Here is a 16547-nt window from a genome sequence, read left to right on the forward strand (position 1 = left end):
GCTTGGCTTTGGAATTCACTTCAGATTGTGTCTGCAGCCTGCACTCCTACCTCCCACCCGAGTGACAGACAGCAACATTTCCATTAACCAAGTACCAAGTACCATAGAAAATATCCTATGCAGAAATGTTTTCTATGCTATGTTAATGATGGGTTTGTCTCACGAGGGTTTACATGTCCAAAACAGAAGCAAAAATACTTACATTTTAGGGGTATTCAAAATGCGTCTGTCATCCAGGAAGTAAAACAAAAACATGCTTTGTGTGCTATCGTTTAACCTGATGGTATCAGGTACATAGCACAAGAAGGGCATGAAGGAAGTTGGCATGTTTGGAAATCTTGTGCATGTACGCCTAAGATTTCTCTGTAATGTGTCTGTCACATTAATGTGACATTTTAAGGGACTGGACATGCATGTGTTTTTAAAAAAACATGGTGGTTTCAGTATATCCAGTTGCAAAGATACCTGTAATGCACACTTGCTGAGGCTTGTGGCTATTTCATGATGTCACTGGATTTATACCAATGTTGAAATATCTTCCAGTAATTTTATGTTTCATAGCTCTTTAGCTGTATTTCTGGAAATTGAGAATCTGGTGGAAAGCAGAATATTAAGTGGAAAATCAGCTCGTGTGGTTATGAACTGAAGTTTGCTTTTTTGAACACATACCTACTTGTTTTGCTGATCACATTTGTTCAGAAAAGAATGTTTAGCAATCTAAGTTTCTTTCATTTGTGGCTAAATAGCTTCAGATTTCAGCAAAACAATTTTTCATCCTTCATCAGACACACAGAGAAATTAAAGAAATTATGCATTAGAAAGATTTGTAGCAAGGTTATTTTCACTGCATTGAGTTGAGGCTGACTTGTTAATACTAACAGCTCTCAGTCAAAGAAGATATGTTCCTCTTCTTTTAACAAGTTCCTCAGCTCTGATTCATGAGGTCTACAGGATATGTGCTTGCTGGTTACTGGAATTACTTCAGTGTCCAGATTGATAGGAGAGGACACAAATGATTTATGTGTGCCTTTCAAACACTGATTTATACACTTTGGTCTTCTCATTAGCACCAGGCAGCATGCTGCCTGCTCCCACCTTCTGAGTTGTTGAGACATGGCTCTGCCTTCTTTCCCTCTCTCCCAACATTCAGAAGGGGTAGTGTCTACTCTCTCCTGTCAGAAAGGTTGTTTTTGCTAATTCTGTTGGGATGCTACTTTTTTAAAAAACTACGAATTTATTTGAAACAGACTGTCACTTAAACAGAAGAGATGATTCAAGCACACAAATATACATCAAGTTAGCTTGTCTGCCCTTTTCTGCATGTATTGCTGTGATGAAAAAAAATCATTGCATCCATTTCACTTGATCCTATGACTGTCTTCTTCATTCTACCAGGGAGACTTCTTCAGATTGTCATGAGTGATTTGGGGTAGCAGTAATACAAAGGTTTTGTTAAGCATGAAGGAGTAGTGTGACTTGGGAAAAACTGAAGAGTGAAATGTGGAAACAGGAGAAATTATTTGGAGGAAATACATTGAATTTTAGATCACCAGAGGTCATTTAAAAGCTTCTATTCTCAAAGCACTGAGAAATCACATCTATCATAAAATCTTGAAAAAGTATAAATGATTTTACAATCTCTAAGTTGCTTGAATATTATACATGCATTGTTGAATTCATAGATCTCTATTCCACTGCTTTATATGTGCCATGGTAGTTTAATCACTTTTGGACAACTCCAATTAAATTTGTGACCTCATACTAGCTGAATACTGAGGGAGGTGGTGGTAGTAGATGATATTGATATTAGCAGTTAGTCTTGGATTTGCTGCATCTGATTCTTTATATTTGCAAAAATTTATAGACATGTTCATGTTTAGCTGGAATGCATGTATTCCCAATCCATGTTTTCTAACCTACTAATGATTCGGGTAAAATGTTTATACACCTAAATATCAAAAATATTTGACTGTTCATAAAAGAAGCAATCAACTTATTTGTGATTTTTGCTACATTCATTCAGTATCCATCTGATTTTCAAATGGAAAAGGAGTTTTGCATATTGCTTCACACACAAGAAGTGTAACAAAAACTTAAAGGTTCTTAGAAGCTCTCTCCGGTGGGGCATTCTCTTTGTCCTCAGTGTAGTGCATGGGACTTGAGTTAATACTCACACTTATTCCCTACTTAGAAATTCACAAACAGTGTGCTCCTAGCTGTAGAGACACTTTACATTGCATGACCTTACCTAAGGGATGACAGGAAGTAATCAAATAAACTTCTAGGAAGGGAAATTGTAGTTAAGGTACAAGGAAAAAAATGGTAATGATAAGGATAGTTAAGCAATAAACCAGCATAATTGCATATGGTGTGGACCCGTGTCATAGGAAGGTTTTAGTAAACTCTGCAGTGACAGATTGGTCATGCTAATTCAGTGCTGGGAGATAAAGTAGATGACTTTGTAAAGGAGGTGACCTCCTTGCACCTAGTACTGCTAGGATTTCTCATCCACAAACTTTGTACTGAAATGAGAGGAATGTGGTTGGCCACAGTGAGGGAGACCTGGCAGGGACACGGGAGAGAGAACATTCTCAGGTATTTCTAATTCTGGCTGTGTAAGTTCTGGTGCCCACCAAATGGGCCCTGACCACAAGATCTGGAATTGCTAACTAGATACTATAATAGACTTATACAAGCATAAGATAGCACTGTAGTTGTACAGAGTTCAAAGTATAAGTCAAAACTTTTACAGTAAAACTGGAAAGCTTACTTGCCAGACATATAGTATCAACATGGTACTGCCTGTACGAGTTACTGTTGTGGAAATGAAATAGTTGCTTCTCTTCTAATATCATGATGGGTAACCAGATTATTTCCTACCAGTACCAAAATGCAATGAGATAATAAAGCAACATAAAGTAAATTGCATAAAAATTAGTAGGGTTTTTTTTAGTTCAGAGAAGGAAAAGATTAACTTTTTTTTCCTTTCTGACTGCAGACTGTATGCAAATACCAGAATCACAAGTGCTTCAGGGAGTACAAAAAGCAAACTGTATTCAGTGTGACTGGTTAGAAAGGAAAATCTGAGTAGTCACAATTTTGGGGTTTTTTTAAAACTGTGTCTCCAAGCAATCTCACGACTGCAATATTATGCTTTGGTTTTGAAGCAGAAGCTTGGATTAATTCTGGTTTGGTGTTGTCAAATTTAGGGCTAGTATAAGGAATTTCAGTATCATGTCAAGGAAAGCAACCTCTGACTTCAATTTGTGCAGTAGATCTGACATAACCTGTCTGGCATTTTAAATGGGCAATTGTAATCAGTTTTGGTGTCATTCAGCAAATCAATAAAAGTTTGCTTTAATGGAGTTTAAATGTCCAACCGGAATAAATATTCTTGCTGTCACTGAGTAGATGGATTTGTCTGCCTGCCCTAAATCTTACCTTTCATATTTACCCACGGTACACTTGCAAAAAAAAATTATTTCCTTTATGATACTTCATTGTTATTTTTTGCCTGTTTTGGAAAAAATAAAAATCCTTACTTTTTGCTGATACATCTGGTACTCTGAGGTCTTAAAAACAGCTCAATTGATTACTTTTGATTTAAAAACTTCTCAGAAGGAAATTGCATAACAAGACTGGGAGCTCAAATATGTGAGTTCTGGCAAAGAGCTGCGGAAGAAAGGCCCGGCTGTAGCAACCTCACAAGAAAAGAACTTGACATTTTGAAAAATTTTTATTGACCGGTGTAGACAGGGAACGGGAAGTCAAATCACTCTCGCAGGCAAGCTGCAGTCTCTTCCTTGCTGACCTTTAAATGCCACTTAGTGTCATCAGAAAATCAAGGAAATGCTAATAACAGGGCTTTGGGTAAGAGAGTTATATATGAGGGATATCTTTTGAAAACAAACATAAGCTGACTTCCATTTTTATACACATCTATTTTTGTAAAATTGAGTTGTCACAGCAGTACAATTATATTTTCAATAGCTTAATCTTACATTCTTTTATTAATATTAACATTAAAATTTTCAGAAGTATCCATAAGCTGTTGGAGCTTCTGTTCATTCTTGAAAAGGGAGTAATAGCTTGCAAATGATATTTTATAATTGCATTCTAGGTTGATGACTGTGGAACACAGACTGGCCTCTGCTTTTGGCTCTTAATCTAGCTTGTGTTATGTTCAGCAGGCTATGGACTTTGATAGTCCTGTAGAAAGTTGACTTCTCAGTGTCTTTTGAAAATGGGACTGGTATGCCTAAGTCACCAGGTTACTCCAAGCTTTCATGCTTCCATGTTTTTAACCACCCCTGCCACTAGAAGAACTAGTAGGAAAAAATCCTAAAATTAAACTGCTTAACCCCAAAGAAAGCATCTTTTACATTAGAAAAAAAGAAAGTTCCTTAGATTTCAGAAGTTTAATGAGAGGGGAAAAAACTAACTGGCAAGTATAACATGAAACAATGGGTCCATGAAACCTGATGGTACCATATGTAGGTACTGCAGCTGTTTCTTGCCTCCTTCCAACATCTACTTCATGAAATTGAAAGGGACTTTAGTCCATGGTTGTGGTTCAGTACATGTTCAAGACCCTTGCTCGACTAGAATCTAGAATCTAACTTCACTGCTGACCTATGCTGGTGTATCTGTGTTCATGCTGGGTTTGGTTTGGCTTAATTTGGGGTGGGGGGTGGGTGCAGAAAAAAGGAAAGTATTTCTTTTTTCTTACTAGTTTGCATTAGTTAATTGTTTGCACTGCTAGCAAAGTGCTGTAACACTAGTGGTCTACCAAAAACACTGATTTTGCAAGTTGGGAGACAATTTTAAAAGCTCTTTATATAATTCATTGCCATGAATTTCCTTTTTCTGACATGATTTTTCTTTTTTTTTTCTTTTTCTTCCTTTTATTTTGCAATGCAGTTACAAAACACATGGATTGTAGGAACTGATTTTGATTCTGAGCAGAACATTCATGCTAACCTGTTTGTCTAATGAAACAGGATAAGGGCTGACTTTTTTATAGCCAGCTACATTGGCTGCAATACTTGAGCTTGGTTTTCCTCTCACTTACACTGCTGTAATTTGAGTAATTCCACTGAAATCAATCCATTGATAACAAATTAAAACAACAAGAAATGAGAGATGGTTTGGGTAAGTAGCACGTACATATCGAGTCCCTGCAAGTTTGCTTAATTAATGTTGTATCCTCTTAATAGTTGCCTTGCTAACCTGCCTGAAAACCAAACCTCCAAAATCCAGTGATTTGGAAAGAAGCTGCAGTGCATCTAACACAACATAAAATATAAAAGTTGAGTAAGGCATTGTCTCTCTAGATTAGGTTTACAACAAAAGACGAGTCATGCCAAAAACACTTGTGTCAGTGGCTTGTGTGCAACGTGGTTTTTTTGCTCTTAAAGGTACTGAAAAGGACTACACACATGGGACAGCTTGAAGGTCTGCCTTCAGTTAGACAAAGCTCTCATTGCTGAATGATGGGGCTTTCAAAACTTCTTTGAAGTTGTCCTCATTCCATTCCCCTGGAAGCCATAGCAAGTTTTTGTTTTAGGGGAAGAGTCTTAACATGAGCATTCTTGAAATGCTCACTCAGTAAATAATGGACTTAATATCTAGGTTGGACTTGGAAAAGAAAACTTAGATGAATTTCCAAGGTTTTTGTTTTTCCTTTCATTAAAGTCTTTTTATTATAAACTATTTATAGTGTCATGTAAGTATTACATTTTTTTTCTCTGTATCTCCTGTTAGGAAATCCAAGCTTTATTAAAAAAATGCTTTAAAATGTTTAGTTGTTCATCACTATATTCCTTCATAGTGATCTGTTCCCTGAAAAAGGATTCTGATAGCTCTTCAACCACAAGACCTTGAGGTAGAATTGAATGGGATATTAATTTAAAACTGGATACATCCTATCTTCTCACTGGTACCCTGTATGCTGGGAGGGAAGTTTTAGGGTTTTTTTATTATTTGTGTACATCTTTAAATCTCTTAAAATAATTTCTCAACCTTTTTATCCAACAAGGAAATTCAAAGAATTAAAAGCGAGTCACAAAAGCATACATGTAGAATACACTTTAAAAATTATTTTGTTCAGTTATTTTATACGTGTGTGAAAAGAGACTACTCTGTATTTCACCCTGTGAACCCTGTAATTTCTTTAGAGGTAATCAAACTTTATTTGATAGAACCAGGTACAATATGCACTGAGAATGACTTAGATCTTGTAGGTTACAAATGAGATCATTTTTTTTTCCACTGTTCAAGATATAGGGCCAAGAAAAGACTGTTTCTCGATAAGATTAGACCTACTCTTTTAAACCCCACCTTCTACTTTAGGATTTTTGTCTTCATTTGCTAGAAAGGTGAAGAAGCTACTGAAGCTATTCAGTTCAGAGATGAAAAAGATGTGGTAAATACTGCTTTAATCCTTCAGTAAAATCCTAGTCAATCAGAGAAGACTGGTAACATGCCCTGTTTGTGCTAAATATATTATTCCAAGGTGAAGTCTGCTGTGCAGTGGTGGTTACCACATGCATAGTAAATACAAGACAAAGCACAAATCAGTTTGCTATCTGCATTTAGCATTTTCAGTTGCTTTCACAGGTATCTATAGAACATTGAACTTTACTAGGCGGTCAGAAAGCTGTATTGCATACATCCTTTTGCATTGCTATATTTTTTAGCTATTTATGCTTCATTAGTGTTAGCTCAACAATTCTAAAATTAAATGAATTGTCTTTTTGAGCTTGTTGCCCCATGTTTTTAATTTTTACCTAAGATTATGTTTATGGAAAGGAATTATCATGCCATGTCACGAGTCAGATTCACTGCAAGTTACACTCCTACGGAAATCCAGATACCCACCTCAACGATGAGGCATACAATTGAGACAAAGCGTTTTCCAGCACTTTCCAGATTGGAGAACTTAAGTTGAAAGAACTACTTCTTTTATTTGGAAAGTGATGGGATTTGTGGTGACCTTTATTTGCCCACCAGTATGTGTTCTGTGGTTTTGGACAAAATTCCACCCGAGAGCTTTATGTCCTCAATGGGTGAGTTTTGCAAGTGCAGCAGCATGTTCTGTTGTGATAAGAACAGCATTATCCACCACAGTCATGAGCCTGTGCTTCCAGAATAGGTATCCTGCTCCAGCTCATGGTGGATTGGTATCAGTGGTGATTTCACAGCAGCCATTTCTGAGAAGAAGTGACTGTCTCATAACTTAATTAAAAAGCAAAATCTTCAATTTAAGATGGAAGCTGCTCTTTATTAAAAATAGCAAAAGGTGACTCACAGGTTTTGAGGGAAACATTTTTGCAAGATCTTTATTAGCAGATTCAAAAAATTAATTATGTTGAATTTAAGTGTCAAAACCAAATTAAAAACGCACATTTTCAAGCAGTCATGTTTCCTAGTCTTCCTGCTTGTAGACTTACTACTATATCACTGCATATATTTCTGTTTCTATATTAATATAAAAATGTATTAAGGCCTTGATCTGAAATCAGTGAAACTTTTCCTATGTTTTCAATGAGAACTAAAGTAATTTTTGACATTAAAGAATTATTGAAATAGTCTTTGTTTCTCCTTTCATCTGGGCCTGTTAAAATCAGGTGGTGCCTGTCAGTGGGACTTCTTTTGACCAGGTTAAATAGTTGTTTTCAGTAGATTGTAAATGATTATGGTTGATTGTGCATGTAAATTGGAAATAGTTTGATGGTAGCAGATTTTCTTTTGCATAAATCTGTGGAGAAGACTCAGGTAAATCAGGCAGATTGATAATAAAATAGACAAGCCTGGGACACAGACAGCATGTGTTCTCTTTTAAGAGTAAATCTTGCTTTCAGAAATGTGTATTGCTTGTAATTTAAATACAACTGCAAATGCATTTGGATAGCTGTAATTATGTGTCTTGATGAAGCTTCTATTTTAAATAGCAAGCAGCAGTAGTATTCCCATCAATACTACTGTTAAACTGCAGTAGGTGCTCATCATGCCTCCTGACTTACTAATACTGTCTGTAAGATTTGTTCCAGTTGACCTTTAGAAGTTTCCAAAAGTTACAGTTTGCAATTCAGCAAGTTTGGCAGAGGAACATACGTGATTATTCATATCATTGTTTAAACGGTAACCAGATGTGTCTTGTTTTTCTTCTTTCTTTTCCATTGTTTTTAAAAAGTGATGCTAATCCAAGATGTTAATCCATTTACAGGGTTTTTCCACAGCACCAAATTCCCCTTCGGTGAATTCTCGTTCCAGTAGCCTGGGTCCATCATTGTCCCTTGGTAACATCTCAGGAATGACAGCAAACCCAGAAGTGAAAAAGCGCAGAGCACCTCCTCCACCAGTTGTGACACCTGCATTGCAGAACGTGGAGATGAGTGGACAAGAAAAGACAGCAACACAGGTAACAGTGACACCACAGAGTGGGCTTCTTTGCTTGATGTGCTAGCTATCATCAGTTCATTTATTCAAGTCATTATTCAAGTCATTCACAGATATTTTGGCTAGCCATTAACTGCAGCTCACCAAAACTCTTTATCTTAAAAAATAAAATTATCAGAAGTCTTGGAGTTTTTTACATATTTACTAAGCTTTCTTGAGACTGCCCCAAGCTTTTTCCCATGTCAAGAATCTTTCTAAATCAGAAAAGTTTTGTGAGGCATTATGCTAAAAGAAGGAGGATGAAGAAAACGTCAGAAAAGCTGGAAATTGTATATCCTTATTTGGCCAGGGCAGACCTGAAAAATGAGTGACAGTTCTAATGACTGACAAAAAACTTCAGCGTGCTGTTTTGCCCAGATACTTATCAGGCTGTCACCCACATCCCTATCTCCAGTGCTGCCGTGGGATACCAGAAGATCTGCTCTGCTTTCTGAGTTGTGCCATGTGACCTTTTAAAGCAGTGCTCTGTTTTTGCTTTTAAGAAAGGTCACTGTTCCGCAGTACAGTTATTGAGAATTAAACAGAAATGGGGGGAAACCTTTCTGAAGACCTAACCCTTTGAAAAGAATAGAGTTAAGGTAAAAGGAAATTGTTCTTGTTTTTATAGTGACATTCAGGTATGTATGTTACCAAATATGCACAAACACATTAAGACTTCTGATTCCACCATCAACAAAACTGTTACATTCTAAATGTAAACTGTAAAAGTCAGTGTGTAGAGCTTTATATTGGTGCCAAAGAAGAATGCAGGGAATGGATATTGCAAAGTTGTGTAATGTGGATTGACTCTATCTGCTTAGGGCTTGTCACCTCTACAGCAGACTGATCTTTGGAAAGAGAACTGTATTAGTGCAGAATGGAGTCAGGAAAGGAATCTTTGACTTCAGTGTAGTGCAGGAGGAGTCTAGTGCTCAATCTCACTCCCTGTCATTCTTGTTTATCTGTGTTAAGATATACGTTAAATGCCTTCTCCAGTGAAGCACTGTGTAAGCAAAGTTGATGCACGCTTTTGGTAAAGACGTATGGAATCTTATTTTCCCATTCTTAGGATATCTAAAAGTGTCATTGCTGGAACATAGTGGTGTTCCATCTTTCAAAATTGGGATAAGTGCCTTTGAAATAGCACTCATTTATAGATACAGCTGAAGAGAAACAACGTTTTCTTGCAACATTTGGTTCACTTTCTTTTTTAAAATTTCCTTTTGAAATTTGTACTGTAAATATTTTGATGAGGTTTCTTGTGTCCCCCAGAGTTAAACATTTAATGTGTTTAAGATAAATAGATCTTTTTGTACAAAAATACTATGGCATTATAACTCTTAAGTTATACATGTGTTGTAATCACAGACTGTATTATTCTGCCATGCTCTTAGGCTTATCTCACTGCAGTGTGGCACTGAGATTTTAATTTGTGTTGCACAAAAGCATTGAAAATCTAAACTCTCTTTAAACATGTTAACATTTCTGTTTTCAGCCTTGTTGCAAACAGATTAAAGTGCTGGCTTTCTGAAGTCATTGGGAGAAAAGTATTTCTTTTATTTATTGCAAGTAGCATACAGTACAGTGTCAACTTCAAATTCTCTTAGCCCAAAGAAAAAGCTACTTTGAAGAAGGGAAACAGATTAAGGTCACATCAGAGGATTTTCCATGACGAAGATAATTTTGGGCAATAGACATGTCTTGTGTAGCTGTCAAAGCCAATGAAGAGCACGGTAGAATTATGAGCACAGTTGCTAGAGTCTGTTTGGCTACATTTGATGGGTAAAGGACATCTTTCTGAAAATGACTGTGTAGGTCAAAATATTAAACAGTTATGGTGTGCTTCTGAAGCTCCCAGGCTGAAAGTTGCTCACAGGCTGCCCTGTAGTTTGAACAAGAATGTGTGAAGTACAGTTGAAGTGAAGCAGAAGATCCATGAAGCAATCAAAAACTGAGGGAAGAGATTAATTATTCAGTACTATGTGGCAAGGTAGCAACAGAGATACTGTTTATAAGAAAACCCAAACTGCTCTATTTTATCTATGTGCAGACTATCCAGTTTTCTGTGAAAATAGACTAAAAAATCTCAGGGTGTAAGTTTATTTCTTTAGTTTATGGGAAAGAATTAGCAGTGATCTTTTTTTTTCAGGGAAGGACGTCAATTCCTTATTAATGGACTTCCTTCCATAAAAAGATAAGATGTTTGTTTAGAAAACTTTATTTATGTGCAACTGTTACTAACAGGAAGATCCTGCAAAAGGGGAACATGTTTATTTCCAGTGAAGCTAGCACATTAATAGAAAATGAAAAAGGTGGTATTCTGAACTTTCAGAAGGTTTTTTCTTTTTTAACTATTGGGTTGCATAAAGTTGTGTAGAAAAGCAAATACGGTAGCTGTTATGAATACCTGTAGTTTGACTTTGCAACCCAATAAACCCATTATTTTTAACCCATTGTTAAGCTCCAGGGCATTAAATTTTCATTACAGCATGGATGATTCTTTGGGAATATGTATCTCATCTCCCTGCCTAGTGGTTGCAATCAGAAATTTCCATGTGTATAAAGACTGGGGTGTTTTAATTTATGCTTTAGATTTACATTTTCTCCACTTGTTTTTCTGGATAGGTGGATTACTGCAATATAATTTTACCATATTGCAGCTTTTGTTTCTGTGGGGCTTAAAGTAATTTACCTCTTCGAGGGTAAGGCCCCTGCAGTAACTTTAATTACTTTTTAGCACAGCATCATTAGTTTTCCATGTCTATTTAAAGGTAGTGTTCCCTCTGTAACTGTTTTAAATCTTCTCTAGAAAATATTAGTTTGTGTTCAGAGCACAATTGAGCAATGTTTCAGAGTGTGCTGAACATGCACTAAGTAGTTTGCAAAGGAATGAGAGTCAATGAAAGGAGTCTACAGATTTCTTCCCTGGAGACTTTCCCCCTGTTTTTTTAAACATCTTCCAAGTGATGCTGTTTAGAATAATGAAATGTCACTTGACAAAAATATTCTGCAAACGGCCAGGGTATGGTAACATTTCCAGTATGAAATCCAGAAGGTTGGATGCTTTAGAAGTAAGGAGGTCCCCTCCTTTCTTCAGTTGCAACACGGAGCCCACACCATTCACAGAGTAGAGCAGAACAGTATAGGGGGCGAGCAAAAAACTGAACCCCCCTTTGCAAAGAATCTCTGTTCTTTGTCACTGCACTTTAGATGATGTGCCAGCAGAATTTGGGGCCACCTTACAGTAGACATAGTATAAATAAAGTTCCTACCCCAAAAAGCACTCACCACATAGACAAAATATATAAGAGAAAACCTAGGTAGAGCACACAGAGAAAAGCCACACATCAAGGCTGACAGAATTAAACGCAACTCCTCAGAGGCATATTCAGTGACCTCTCTTTAAAAGAAAAAGAAGTGTGTTTGGGTCATTTCTTGGAAGAACTGTCAAATTGAGCATTTGAGTCTTTTGGAGGTCAAGAGTATTGTGCACTGGCAAATTAGTTTGTGGGAATAATTACTTTTTCTTGACGTGTATGGGGAAATACAGAAATTGGAGTGAGGGGGGGGATGATAAAGAAGGCCTCAGAGACTTCCTGTAAGAGCCTTTTCTATGAAATGGAGTGCTTTATTCAGAATAAAATCATGAGGCTTTTTGGAGACAACATCAGAATTAAAAGAGGGCTTTTCAGTGCCTTCATCTGTATAATAGCTCTGATGTCAACTCCAGAAGGCAGAAATGCAACTTGTAGACTTGTCGTAAAGGAGCTGTGTGCTATTTCAGCTGCTGCAATTTTCAGAACAGAAACACTTTCATATAACATGTAGATGTAACAGGAGGCATCTGGGATTTGTTACTAGCCAGTCAAATTCCTGTACTAATAGAAGAATTGGGCAGTATAACAGATACAGTATTCTAACAGTTGTTTCATAGATTTTAGTGTAAGTTGTCATATGGCAAGACAGTGGGTTCAAATAAAAATTGTGGTTTTGCTTTTAGTGCAGGTGAGGAACTGGCCTCATACTTTGAGAAGGTTCAATTATAAACCAACACAATTTTCAGGTTTATTTCCATGTTTATATAGTTTCCTGGAGGTTGCTATAGACAAAGTAGTGTATGTGACATACTGTGGGTTTTGCCCTGCTTCTTACATTCCTCTCCTCTCCATTTAGATCTCAAACTTGGGTTGCTGAGGACAGTTGTTGACTTCCCATTCTTGGTCAAGGCCATACCTTCAGAGCAGACTACTTGCCTCCAGTATTTTATCAAGCCTGGTGTTTTCTCACCAGGAAAAACTTATTCATTGAAGAGGCTTGCTCACATGAATAAAAAGGAATATTGCAGCCAAATAGAGTCACAGGCTTACTCAGATCATTGCTGGCAGGTTTCTTTCTCCCTACCCCCAGTTTATTTGTGACCAATGTTATGCCTAAATGAGAAGTTCAACTTTAAGAGGATCACTTTAACAGGAATGAATATAAATGAGACTTTCATGTCTTTCCTGGAGAAAATAAGGTACTCACACTAAAAATTTGCCAAATTTCTTGTTTGTATAGAGAAGATACTTTCAGTATTTGCTATATGTATTATAAAATAAAAGAGATAAAAATGTGGAAATGCAGAGGAAATGTTATTTTTGCCATCTTAGTTGATGATTTCAATTATTAACCACCACACAGGGATTTTCTTCTTCTTTCTTTTTTTTTTTTTCCTTTTCAAGTGTTTCTGTACTCCTGTTGGAGACAGCAGCCTCCCTTTTCCCATGCATATTGCACTTGAAAGAGTTACGATTCTGCTGACAGTCATTGATAGGAGTGCAGTGAAGCTGGAAAGACACTGGATTAGCCATCCTAGCCATTTAGTAGCATTTTCATGCCTTTGGTAGGGATGCCTTTCTCGCAGCAGAATTTGTGTTACAGTACTATTCACTGTCCTTTTCTACATAAACCAATATAAATAAAATACACCAGTAATTGAAAGTGTAGGTCCCCTCTGGTTGATTGAGCATATTAAGAGTGTGTCAAAAGGAGGAAATACTCTAGAGAAATGTCCTGCTGAAAGCAATTGAATTCATGCCCATCTGCAGACAACCCTGAAATACATCAAACGAGATTGCAAATGAGCACAGTATATAAGTGAAAACATACCTGGAATTCATTCTGCCAGCAAGAACCACAGAATAATGTTCAAGCAGTAAAAATAAAGGACAGGCAGTGAAGGAAATGTATGGATAAAATTATACTGAAATCATAATTAACATATTACATTTGTTCAAAGTGTTATTAAATCACGGAATCATCCAAATTTCCAGAATCAGTCCCTGAATTTGCAGTTCTCAAATTTCCCATGTGTATGTGTGTATGCTACAGGCATGGACTTGGAAGCCACTTGGAAATGTGACTCATTATCTTCCTTAAAAGTAAAATGTATTTTAAAACATTGGCCAAGATTTTTAGAAATGGTTAGCTCAGCTGTCCGTAATTAGGAAGCTGAGTTTGTAGCTTGATGTTTTCTGAACTTTTAAGATGTCAGAAGCTATATCTGGTTGCTCAGCAACTCAGTATCTGGCCACTGCAATTTTAATATATTATTTTTCACTATGCCACGTTCTGTTGCAAAAGGAGTTTAAATTAAGATTGTTAATATAAAAATCTGAGCAAAGCAAGCATTTCTTTCACTAATGTCCCCCCCAGCACAGTGGATTTTTTTGCACAGATATCTCTCCTGTGTGTTTGCATAAAGTGATTACCACCTTCCACCTTTCTTCTTCATAATCTAATGCCATGACTGTAGGGATAATCTTGATTGATATGAAATCACACTATTTCTGTTCTTCTCCTCAGTTTTTCAAAATGACATATTTCCCTATGGCTGTAAATTAAGCCCTAAAACAATGAATACAGATCCTGTAGAACAGTGTAGAGTGAGGTATGTTCCTAGTACGTACAGCTATGTCTGTAAGGATGCCATCAGTAGACCTCTCCATCTGTGTGCCCTGTGAGTTCTTCAATCTGCTTTGTCCCTGGGTATTTTGGATAAATCTGGTATTTCAAGTAATAATACTCCTGCAGTTGGCTTTCCTCCTGAGAAACAGCTGAGTGCTTAGAAAGAACCTGTGTTTGTGTGGATGACAGCCTTTTTTCCTCGTAAATCTTGAATTATCAGAAGCATCATTTTATGGGAAAGGCATGATACCAGCAGGCACTGCAATTGTAAGGAAGTTGAGAAGCAGAAGAATCACAACTGGATGAGAACGTCTACTACGGTTACCTACAGAACCGAGATCTATCGTAGGCAGGTGTCTAAAACCTGCTTGATTAACATTAGCTGTGTTCACCTCTATAAGCACCGTACTCTTACCAGCTTACTGTCTCCTACTTCTTCCTTTGTGCACCTGATGTAATTCTTTATTGTGAAAACTCCACTCTGATCAGAGTCCTGTGACCTGAGAAGAAAAGTTTCAAATTACCTCAGATTTACCTAGTTGGTTGATCCAACTTTATAGAAATTATTGTAGTCATACTTGGGAGAGGAGTTGTTTGTTTTTCATACTGCAGCAGAATAGTCTTAAGCTGTAGGTATTTTCTTCCCTTTTACCTTACACTTTTTTCTATACTTCTGTATAAGGTGAAAGGTAATGAGCAGTTCATGGTGGAGAAAATCTGACAGTTGTATTCTGTTTTAATAAGGAGCCCAGAATTCAGCAAAAGTGTGGATGGACACAGATTAGTTATCTCCCTTTCACAGGTTACACCTAAACCAGAAATATCTACTAGAAGTCAACAAGATATGAGTGCATAGATTTTTTTATCATCTTTCAGAAAGGAAGGGAGGTTTCTTTTGACTCAGAGGTCTTCTGGGTGAGGTCTTCTCAACCTTTCTCTTATGACACATTTCCTTTCTCCCTTAAGTGTTCTGTGAATGTATTTTTGTTTTGCCTTGTTTTTTTCTGTGGAGCATCCAGAAGTCTCCTTTGAGAATAACAGATACTTTTTTCACATTCTGAGGAAGGATGCAATGAATCAGTTTCTGCTGTAGGAAAAAGCTGTTTTTCAAAACGTGTCTTTTACTTCTCCATCTTCTAGGTCATTTCTCAGGTTTTTATAAGTTCCCTGAGGGTATGAGAGCAGGATTTGTTCTGAAGGAGGAGGGGGAACACTTGACTGACTTGTATTTTTTTTTAAATGTTGATTAAAAGGAATTTAATGACTGGCTTTGTACACCTTTTTAGTTTACTGTGGTTTGGTTTTCATTTTTGTGCACAAAGAAGGCCTGAAATGTGAATGGTGCATGTTATTTTTAAGAGTTCCTTTGTCTTTGTTCATTAATTGAGGTTATCATGAGTGTTAAGTATGATCTTCTCCAGTTTTGGTGGCAGACTTGTTAGAATTCTCAGGCAATGTGTGATATCTCTCAAGAGCATTTTTGTGATGAGGGCACAGATATTGAATTTTTATTAAAGAAGCTCTTTCTCCAGAATTCTGTTCAGCTGCCCAAGTTATGTAAGCCTTAAAGAAGAAAACTTTTTATTTTTTAAGAAGCCAGCAGGTAGTCAAGAATGTATGACATGTCCTTTCATGGTTTAAGAATAAACCTAATACTTAATTCCCAGAGTTCTTGAGATGATAGAGGGATAGTACAGCTGCTAAGAAAACTTGTTAATCATGCTCTCTTACTAGTTTTTGTAATAGAGTTTGGATATTAGGTGCTGGAGAGCACACTGTACTGCTGTGTGATGCCAGATTAAGAGGCTGGGGACTTTACGATTGGCATGAAGCAGTATTTTGATAAGGTCAATGAGCAGCTGAGTCTATGTCTGTGTGTTAATACAGATAGATAATTAATAGATAAACCCATTAAAAATGGAGATTGTATCTATTTCTCTGTATTTCACATCAAATTCATGTAGCAATCACTTATTTTGGATGTACTAGGCTGTAAATACTGCACGATAATTATGAAACTTTCCATTAGGCTTTTAGTATCCATCTGTCTTTGGGGCTTTTATTCCAGGCATTCTGTCTGAAATTTTATTTAGAAGCTTGCTTACTTTATTTATGCATTTCTATAGATGTTGAGAGTTTACAGGTATGATGTGATCTTTTTC

General features: G+C 36.8%; 1 protein-coding gene across 8 annotated transcripts in view; it reads left to right on the forward strand.

The window, feature by feature from the left end:
* Window positions 1–16547, forward strand: part of COBL (cordon-bleu WH2 repeat protein) — a 163245-nt gene that overhangs the window by 79074 nt on the left and 67624 nt on the right. For all 8 annotated transcript variants that reach the window (XM_074825297.1, XM_074825320.1, XM_074825311.1 and 5 more), the window contains one exon: window positions 8228–8422. In XM_074825297.1, the coding sequence (XP_074681398.1) occupies window positions 8228–8422 (195 nt within the window). The remainder of the gene's footprint in view (window positions 1–8227; window positions 8423–16547) is intronic.

Source organism: Strix aluco, chromosome 1 (genome assembly GCF_031877795.1).
Source record: "Strix aluco isolate bStrAlu1 chromosome 1, bStrAlu1.hap1, whole genome shotgun sequence".
Lineage (NCBI taxonomy): Eukaryota > Metazoa > Chordata > Aves > Strigiformes > Strigidae > Strix > Strix aluco.